This window comes from Ornithodoros turicata, chromosome 3 (assembly GCF_037126465.1).
Source record: "Ornithodoros turicata isolate Travis chromosome 3, ASM3712646v1, whole genome shotgun sequence".
NCBI classification, from domain to species: domain Eukaryota; kingdom Metazoa; phylum Arthropoda; class Arachnida; order Ixodida; family Argasidae; genus Ornithodoros; species Ornithodoros turicata.
The window spans coordinates 34,214,236-34,224,979 of NC_088203.1; the positions used below are offsets into that span (position 1 = coordinate 34,214,236).

At 46.5% G+C, this 10,744-nt stretch overlaps 1 protein-coding gene across 1 annotated transcript in view; it reads left to right on the forward strand.

The window, feature by feature from the left end:
• Window positions 1-10,234, forward strand: part of LOC135388401 (fatty-acid amide hydrolase 2-A-like) — a 63,706-nt gene extending 53,472 nt beyond the window's left edge. Inside the window, exons 6-7 of the mRNA XM_064617961.1 lie at window positions 5,250-5,345; window positions 6,024-10,234. Coding sequence (XP_064474031.1) covers window positions 5,250-5,345; window positions 6,024-6,623 — 696 coding nt within the window. The 3' untranslated portion in view covers window positions 6,624-10,234. The remainder of the gene's footprint in view (window positions 1-5,249; window positions 5,346-6,023) is intronic.
• The last annotated feature ends 510 nt before the right edge of the window (window positions 10,235-10,744 follow it).

Consider the following 10,744-nt stretch of genomic DNA (forward strand, 5'->3'; position numbering starts at 1 on the left):
TCTATGCCATAATTTTCTTTCTGCAGCGCATCATTCACTTTACCCCGCGGAATTGGGTGGTATTCACTGACTCAACATCTGCACTGCAAGCAATCGAAAATTCTGGCGTCCGAGGCTCCTCCGCACCATTGGTTATAGATGTGTTAATGGCTTACAAACTTGTCTTCAAAGCAGGGCACAGGCTCGTTCTCCAATGGGTTCCAGCCCATTGTGGTGTCGAAGGCAATGAACAGGCTGACACCCCTGCCGAAGCAGCTATCTCGTCTCGGAGACGGACGCGTCGAGATCTGATCACGGCTGATTGGAGATCGTCGGTCCGTACTTCGACTCCTCGTGACTCCCCTTGCTACCCGCCAATGGACCGCTGACATTCTCGCCCCCGCCATGCTGAGCAGGCTTGATCCAGCGCTCGCTTTCTGCATGCCTGCACATAACTCTCGTCTAGATGCCACGTTAGTTCATCGAATGCGCCTCGATGTGGCCTTCACAGCACATGGCGCTACCGCTGGAGACAAGTTGCCTGTTCCCACTGCAGCCATTGTGGTGCTGTTGAAGGTCTAGAGCACACGCTTCTCCATTGCCCACACTACCAACCTTCCTGAACTGTACTCTCCAGATCCCTCAACGAGCTAGACTCCTGGCGCCTTCACTCTGCCCTCAAGGCTCTCTTCACCTTTCTGGACACCACGGGAGTTCGATCCTAATTGTGAAGGGGCTCATTATTTCATTCCCCACATCGCAACCAGCAATGGGGTAGAGTATCGCTCCTGGCGATGAAACTCCCCAGTTAAGTTGAGTTGCGTTGATAAGAATGGAGATGTGGAGAGTGGAGAAATCAAACTCCCCAGTCATCATCCCAAAATAAAGTTGTGTTGTTGATAGAATTCTCGTGTTCTTCAAAATCGAATAATGCTAACATGTATTTGCGATAATTGTACAATAAAATATATCGCCTCTGTACAAACTGGGCTGGCCTTGAGAACATCCTGTTTGCTGAAAGAAGGGAAGGAATGTACCCCCACCCCTTGGAGTCACAAGGCATACACAGTTTCCTTTCTTTGGTGTATAGATAGAGAGATAAGGTCTCCCCACTTTAAGGAAAAGGGTGAAAAACCGAGAGCCTTAGTTGTTTCTCATTGTACCATGTCTATTTTCAGTGTGTTGGATTCATAAAACAAAGCAAAGTTTGTAGTTTCTGTTAGAATGAAAATTGTACAGTGCCCGATTACATTGAGTCACGAGGATGATTTTGTGATGGTTCGAATGATAGCTTATCTTCCTATGTTGTTTACGTGTTGGAGAATGTGACGCTTAGAGAAACTGGTTCGCTCTGATATCGATGTCTGTTCCTAGTTTTTTCTTGCTATTGTTTGTGTCCCTCTGTTCTGCAGCATTAAATCTGTGCTACTCACAGTATTAAATTTGTAATGTTTCTCGTTTTGATAGATTATATTGCTATTATTTTATTGCATGTATCTGTTGTTTGCATGTTGGATGATCTGCATTCTTGGCTATCTATTAGTACTAGCTGTTGTGCTAGCTGACATGTATTGTTTATTCACTTATGTTCACTATTCACCTAAAAAGAAATTGATTAATTAGAAGTTGTGTCATATTGGAACAAATCACTTGCAACTTAGATTCCTTGTTGTGCATTTCATAACAAAGCCCTCGCACATGATAATGAGGAAATTGTTAGCGCTGCAATAATGGTGATCACGATTAAGACTTGTTATACTAGAACTTGTAATTTTGATTGTAATCGTATTGATAAAGATTGTCTTCAACTAAAAGTAGTGTCCTTTGTTATAGATTTTATTTACCCTTGCATTTGCGTCGTACCTCTGTGTTCCCGTCGTCTCTCAGGGACTCTGTTGTGCACAATTAATTACTTACATCTATCAAAACATGTAATTGAAATTAAAATCCCGCTATTGCAATGACGGTGCTCACGTATAGGAATCTTAGACTTAGATAATAAAACTTGTAAGTTCATTGTTTTCATATTGACTAGAATGTCTTATTCGATTTCAAGTTGCATCCTGTGATATAGATTCATTGAAAACTTGTGTCTATGATTAGCAATAAAGCTATTATATACATTGCGTTTGATTCTTTCTGTGTCATACATCTTCAAAGCTATTGCATCATACCAGTAATGAGTAAGTATATTCTTTATTATGTGGATTGTATTGTCTTGTGTTTCTTCTGTTTCAGGTTATAACGGTTTTTTGGCTGGGTTTTTCCCGTTCACAGATTGGCCTTACAATTCCCAGCGCCATTGGCATTAATAAACATATTTCCACTCGTACTTTTGTGTATGACTGTCCTTTGCATGTCTATACCTGCATGTAAACCGCCCACTGCGCAGCTGTTACGGCGGAAAAAATCGCGAGTGAAGTCGGCCGAGGCGTACAAATTGCGAAAGAAGTCGGCCTAGGCGGAAAACTGTGAGACAGGAAGCGCACGGGTAGCCCTCCGCACACGCCCACCCGCCACGCGCTAGAATCATTCGCGAGTGAAGTCGACCCAGGGGCAATAAAGAGCCTTCGAGTAGAGCCCTGCGCGGATGAGATTTTTGGCATCCGCATCCGACCCGCATCCGCGCACACGTGGTCCGCATCCTATCCGCATCCGCAGCATACACAACAGTTTACATCCGCATCCGATCCGCTGACAAAAACGCACCATCCGCATCCGATCCGCAAAATCCGCACGTTTCGAAGGACGCGTAAAGACCGCCGCAAGCATTTGTTGGTATAATTTCGGATATGCTTCCACGCTGTCACGGAAGGGCTCATGACGACAAGCGACGGGAAACGTTTCAACAAACGCGATAGGGAGAGACTTCTGGAACGCGTGGAACGCTACCTTGTCGGTGCACGTGCGGTTCGAGACGTCAGAATACGTTCTCTCCTGTCTTGGCCGTGCATGGTCAAAGGTGAACCCGAGCATCCGCCCGCTGTCGCCGCGCAATGCAAATAAATTGCTAGTGGACAAATTACAGCACGCGGTATATCCGCATCCGATCCGCTACCGATCCGTTGCCTTCGTAACCGCATCCGATCCACATCCGACCTCGCGCCACCCGCATCCGATCCGCACACCGCAGAAAGTTCTAAATTTTCATCCGAATCCGCAAGCATCTTGCGGATATCCGCGGTATCCGCTTCCATCCGCTGATGGTGCAGGGCTCCACCTTCGAGTGGTCCGGCTATTCCTACGGCCAGACCATATACTACTTATGGTGATAATATACCTTTAGTAATGCTCTTTTGACACCTTTTGCTTCAGTCTGCGGGATAGAAAAGGGGTATTTTTAGAACAATACACTTGTTTTGAGCGAATGAAGGTGTAAAAGGTACTGTGTAATTATTTGCATTCCCGACAATCCCTCAGTAAAACGCGCTGTGTTGTACATGAGGCCTCTTACCGTTGACTATTTCCAAGTATGTGATGACGACACTGCGTTAAGACGCACTGAGCCGATGCGATGAGGAGTGATTGGGCTATCATGTCGTGGGAGAAGCACCACATCGTTTACACTGGCAAGATACGTTCATCCCTTGGCTTTATGCCGACGGGAATATGTCGGCAGGCGCTAAATCGACATGCAAACAAAGTCACATGACCCCAAAAAGATGTTTTCTATGACATGGGACCAGGACAAGATGTCGGTATTGCGAAAAGCATCCGCTTGAAGTAGTTACAAACATCGCGGATTTATGTCAGCCCTGTGTCGACGCCCCTGGTTTAGGAAGGTGCGCGGTGATGATGATGATTCGGGTTTTTATGGCGCACGGACAACTAAGGTCATAGTGCGCCAAAACGCGATGCACGGAGGGTGCACGGAAAATGGGTATCATGCTCCGTCACGTGATCTCTTCCCTCCTCTCCAGTAAAGTGATGAAAGAGAACGGCGGACATGGAACGGCAGCGGAGCACAGATAGAGAAAAAAGAGAAAGGGAGGAACGGCAGCACAGCTAGCATGTTCAAGCGTTCAAGATCCGTTAAATAGCCGCTCAAAGAACACGGAATTAGGAGCGCCGGTGGAGCAAAGGAGCTAAGAGGAGCGCAGCTATAACTAACGCGCCCAACGATGCCTCATTTCCAGTGCCGGATGAGCGAGCCGTGTACTCCTGCAAATCGAGCACCCTCTGGCGTCTACATGGACAACGACGAAATATATAACTTATTTTTCCTTCACTTTGTCAATTTCCGACTACTTGAGTGGTATTATGGCTGTGTTTCATTGTATCTCATCATAAATCTTAGGAATCGACGCGTTTTGGAATCCCCGCGCAGGAGACGTATGCGGGACATCAGTGTGTGATGATCACGACCTACTAGATTATAGCGACCATGTCATAATCGGCAACCCCTAGGGGAGCCCGTACGCACGCTCCGCTAGGGATGCTACTCATCGGCCCGCGAGATCTACATCGTGATTGGACAATGGCAATTTGAATTTTGAACGCGCAGAAGGGGTCGTGCGACTACCTTTGCAGACGACACCAATACCTGCTATGAGAACGCGTAGAATGATGATGATGATGATCAACTTTAGAAAGAAGTGTTGCCTGTGGGACATTTACCACTTGTACAAAAATACTAAGGTACGCTGAAGTGCAAAGTATTGCAGAAATTGAGGAAGCAATAAACGGGCCGATGAGTAGCGCACCCGGTAGCTTCCAAATGCGGCACTGAGAATTGGTGTTATGATATAGTAGGTCTTGGTGACGTATGAACTTGGTGAGGTATGGTGACAACATAGGGCGTCCTCACGAGGGCACGCCATTTTCGCGTGACCCCAACTATGAGAATAATTTGCTTCAGTCGCTACTGCGGCGATATTGTTCGCGTCCCGTTGCAAGGAATACGGGAGGAATAGGTATGGGACAGCAGAGAGGCTCATACGTGACTTGCCGCACTTAGTGACATCACGATAACGTCACGCGGGACGATGATGAGGTATTATCGGGCTTGGTCCACTCCGTAAGACGTTGCCGACTGTCACGATGTCCTGACTCTGTCACGAATAACTCTAAATGTACCGCGGTTCAAACTACTGGGGACATATGCCTGTTTCGGTTAAAAACGGTTTAGAAGTCTCACAAGTCAGGCGATTCACTAATTGTTTATCCCTACAGCTAAACAAACTTTGCTGAGGATTGCGTACCATGCTTTTCGCCAGAACTGTTCAATTGAAAAGGGAATATAAGTTGATTATATCTTCCTTATTGAACAGGTCGACATCAAGTCAGTGAAGCTCCACTACGTGCCATATGACGGCGCCGAGTTTATCAGCCGCGTTCAACCGGTTATGACAGCAGCAGTATACATGGTAAGCGAAGTCCTAATTTGTATTACGTGTACTCTACCACAGCATCAATCACACTGTCTTGGAACACGCTGGCTGTGGCCTCCCACACGATTACAGCACCTGGGGACGAGATACGAAGCCAGTCTTGCATACCATTATCATTTGTAGATGAGGGCGTACACAAGCATGGAAGCAAATCTCCTTTCGGCTCTAGTACCCTTTTCGTAGCGCACGTGTTTGGCAGTGACCTCTATCTCTTGTCTCGGGTCTCACGTGCTTGCGTATGCGTCGTCGCCTGCAAATAAAAGATGACCCAGCAGTTTCATATCTGATCAGCAGTGGCTGCCTTGTAATGCGTGCCTGGCGCGCGACAAGTTTTGCATTGTACACCATTTCAAAATTGCACTGTTAAATTTTCTATCATGACACCAAATGCTGCTGAAAAATGCTGAAATCAGATACGTTACAAAACCGACGCTTACCATTCCTGGAAATTCTGGTTCCATGTTCCTTCAAGAAGAATGACATTCACTGCCGTTACCCGTTAAATGGTGGCGAATTGGAAATTGAAAGTGGGCGAGCTATGATGATTTGAGATGCATTGGTTCAAAGTTCCACCTTGTGAACAGAAGTGATGTAGCGTATTTCGTAGATCACTGTGAATTACTATACAGACCGCTAATGCTCCAATCTTTACAGGCTGTCACGTACCTGGAAACTATATGCGAGATGAAGTCCCAGCATTTCTCGTTTCCTGAACTCCGTGATGCTACGGATATATGGATGGCAAACTTTACAGCGGCAAGCAAGTTTCCTCTCGCGCAGCTCTTACAGGCAAAAAGAGGCCGCCTGCGACCCTTGAAAGAGCTCTTACTAACTGCAATCGGGAAGTCGCACCACAGCCTTGCATCCATATTCTTTGTTCAGTACCAGAACCGTGGTAAATTTCAAGACGAAGGCATCTTGCGCGAGTACGCCGTACGAATGAAGGCATTCAGCGATATACTAGAAAGCACTCTTGGCGAAGACGGAGTTCTGATTCTGCCGGCGAATTCTGCACCTGCTCCATACCACAACGAATGGTTGTCGCGATTCACATATTTCATATCCTTCACATGTTTGTTCAACCTGGTCGGCGTACCGGTGACCGTAGTGCCGGTGACGCGCGGTAATGATGGCATGCCAGCAGCAGTCCAGGTTGTCGCCGGTCGAAACCAAGACCGTCTTTGCTTGGCTGTAGCGAAGGAGTTAGCTAAAGGGTTCGGCGGGTGGAAGCCTCCTGTGGCTGCTTCAGACTAACCGGGCGAAAGTAATGCTGATTAGAAAAATATAACGCGCAAAATGGCGAGACCCGCGGTGGGGAGATATGTAAAAAATGGCATGCAAAGCTTGATAAAACAGGAAAATTGTGGCAAACTGGTGGGAGTGCATCACAACGTTTCGTCCCCTTATATTATAGGGAAGATATGTAAAAAATGTCATACACAGGTTGATAAAATAGAAAAACGGCGGCAAGCTGGTGCATCACAAATTCGTGCTCAGGATAGAGGTTCCGTTGTGACACAGAGGTTTTGCACAATAATTTAGGTCCTACTACTCTGCGTTCATGTGTCGATCATGTCTCGCAAGGGCATACCTTCGGAATGAAATAAAAGGGAGAGACCGCAGCCTGTTATGCATCGCGATAACGCGATTGGCTTCTGTGTTCGGAACCGATACCGCCGAACATAATTCTGCCTACTAGAACCGTTAACTGTCATCACTGCCGTTGTAGAATTGACGCTGCTCCATCCTGCATTCGACCCACTGGACACTCAACGACATCGGACGACGCTGGGACATTCGAAATAGAAGACTGAGAAAGGTTTGGAAGTTCTGCACTAGCCGATCTACAGCGAACACTTCAATCTGCTACAGAGCAACAAATCCATTACAAAGGAGCCCCAACCTGAATCCAAAAAACAGAACTCCAATAATAACAAGAAAGCAAGATGGCAAAGCGGGCCATCTCAACAACTGAGCCGCCACGATAGACACGGTAGCCTTAATGCATAACAAACGGTATATCCTACAAGCTTCGTGCAACGCTGTCTGCCGTCGCGCCAGAAAGTCCAAACGGTACAGTACTCGTTCTTTACGGAATAGGAAGCAATCGAAGCACGCACGATCACAGCAGACAAAACAAACACAAGTTGCGAACAACGGGAATGAGTCTTGCACAGTGACGTCACGTTTGGTCACGTGATATTAGAAAACATATTGCCACACCGGAGTCACAGTAGTGAGGCATGCCGTGAATTGTTGCGGTATGCGTGCAACTACGAGAGGGCATCTTAAAAACCACGCTGCTGCCTCATTCGGCCCGCAGTATGGCGCCTGTGACGCATCTGCATGTTTTCCCATGTCAGGTGACTCAAAAGCCGCGCATGACGTCATTTGCACAAGCCTCATTAGCCGAGGCAGGCCACAAACATAGACGACACAAACAGCTAAGCCTCCAACACCCGGAATCAACAAAATCAAACAACTCCAAAATCAAACAAAACGTGCTGACGTCATGACTCGAAGCTAACGTGCCTGACTCTCTTGGTTTCCAGTCAGGAGTGCTAAGGCAAATCCAAGACAACATTACTTTCTCCTGAATTAGTGCGCTTCAAGTAGAAGGAGGGACGGGCAACAAATCACCGTTCTTCCCATTCTTTCTTACATCACTCTCACTCACTCACTCATTCAGGCACGAGACACTACGACATCTTTGGTGTACGATGTATCCAGAATTAGTCGAGGCAGGCCGTAAGCATGGACGAAACAAACACGCGAGCTTGCAAATCCCAGAAACTCAGGGAAAAGGGGGTGATTCCAGAACTCAGGACCCTCATGACCATCCCTGACCATCATGGTCAGGGATGCTAACGTTACATCAGCTTAGCTGGCGTCATGCAGTCCTGGCATCAGTACGTTTACCCTGGGCTGTTGAATTTTGTAGAGGAGATGGTATTCCTCTACATTTGACGACACGGACAACCGATACCTCAGTCCGGTGAACAATTCGGCCTTCTAGCATCGCTATCCAAATTTCACACCCATTCGGACGCCTTGCAAAGCATGTAACCCCGAAGCCTCCAAACGCAATGGCGCCCTATGCCTGCGCGAGGGCCCGACAATCATCGACTGCGACAACATTATGAGTTCGTCGCTCCCGTACCGGTCTCGGCAACGTCACTGTGTCAGCCTCGACTCGACCCCTATCCGACCTCTTGGACTCCTTGAAACCTGCTACGTCACACGCCTCAACCTGGACACATTATTCGACGGCTTCCTGCACCCGGCAAGTTCAAGAGCCGTATTGCGACGCATATCCACACCGGCACACGACGGAATTCATCATGCGTCACAATCATGCACCACATTCCTCAATACTTCGCTGTTCTCCTGCCAGCCGCGACATCAGAGGCTCACACTCGCCTGCCGGGTCGGCGTAACGGTAGCATTCCTGACCAGAAATAAGAGGGTTCAGGGTGCAGGGGGAGCCAACACCTTTTTCCTGAGTTGTTTGATTTAATTCATTCTGGGCGTTGGAAACTTATGTTTTTGTGTCGTCTAGTAGTAGTCGTTGACCTCAACTCGAGAGCAAGATACAGACTGTCCTGGACACGGTTTAAAGTGAGACACAGTTCAAAGTAATTAGGGCCCCCAAAGTAATTGGGAGCATACATTGAGTAATTACACTCATTGGGGCCGTCCATACACCTGTCCAGACGACCCCGTATATTGCCGGCAAGTTCAGGTAATCAAAAGCAAACAATTACTGCAAAGAGAGTGGACAGAGATAACTAATTTAATTAACTATCATTGACATCACTATGAAGAAAATCAGCAGCGCCCGCCGCCGTTGTGCAGCGCCGTGACGGCTGGAGAGAGTCACACCAGGCTACTGAGAGTGACCACCAGTTCTGCACATCCTGGGTCACCAGGTGTGACGTCATCACTGCAGGTCTGGGCAGGTTAGGACAGCTCTGGACATGCAAGGAGAAAGACACTTATACTGGAAACCGGGAATTCAAACTTTTGTGAAAGAAAGAACAAAGTATGCTAACAAGGGACACTATCAATATCTAACAACAAGAACTAGGCACACAGCAATGATAACTGTTCTCTCTATGCTCACATTCTCTTTGTCTGAGGCTGCACCTGCAACCCCCAAGCTCTAAGTTTGTGCCAAAGGTCCCAGGAATATGTTGCCAACATCACTAGATTATTTTCTTTATCATACTATTAATGATTTCTACTCTTCAATTGCTGTTTAGAAAAACTATTACAAAAAGCCCTTACTACTCTCAATCGTTCTGAAGGTACAAGCAAGAAATTCATATTATTTCTCTGAGTCAATAATTATCCAAACAACGACACAACACGGGACACATATATGCGGCCCTGAAACAATAGAGCTATAATAATAGTAGAGCTATAAAGGATGTAATACGACGACTGTCGATTGCTGCCTACAAGCCATGCTGATGCAGCAGTAATGATAGAGATGCACATGAAATTGGACTTAATTTCTTTTTACCTATATTCATTTACACCAAATGAAAGATATATAATATATAGAGTGGAACAGGTAAATGAGACAGAACAGAATGTCAGCATTCGCTACACACTGTAGGTCTAAACCATTTTTAAACCAAACCAGCAATTTTTCATAAGCGTGCTATGCTTCACTAAGATAGGTGCGTGACTAATGAATCAAATAAAAAAAGGCATTCCCACATCATTCACTGCAAGCTCCAGTACCCAAAAGGCCAGCAGGTTTTGCGACTCCTCTACTTGCCTTGGGTCCACCTCACAGACTCGATACCTTTCTGAATGTATTGCGCAGGTACCGGAATAAACATTTCCCGCAAAGATAATCATGTGCTGCGTGTGGTAGTTATTATAGGGAATGGTCAAAGGTCTTGCTCTCAGCGTGTTAAACGCTATACGTAGGAAATACACGGTCTGAGCCCCTACGTCATTGATTACGTAAGACCGCCCCGCAAAGCATGCTAGTGGGCGCTATCAACTTTATCAACCTCTCAACCGACGCGTTTATACCGCTTGTTGCCCACCACAGCAAAATATAACCTCAAACCAGTCATCTCGTGACGTCACGTGTTTGAAAACAGAGAGTCGTCCATAATAACAGCAATGCCAGAGCACTTTTTTTTCTTTTTTTCTTCTCTTTTTTTCATTTCAAGAGCTCATTACTTCGTGCGAGCGATCGAAAAGTTAAAAATTTCTGCTTTGCTGGCGTGAAAGTAACAAAAAAGCGCGCTCGAACCGCGACCCCACGCACACAATACACTTTGAAATTTAACACAGAAAACTAAGCTTGCCTGACAAGCGCCAACATTGAGAAACAACAAGAATTCATTTCAATT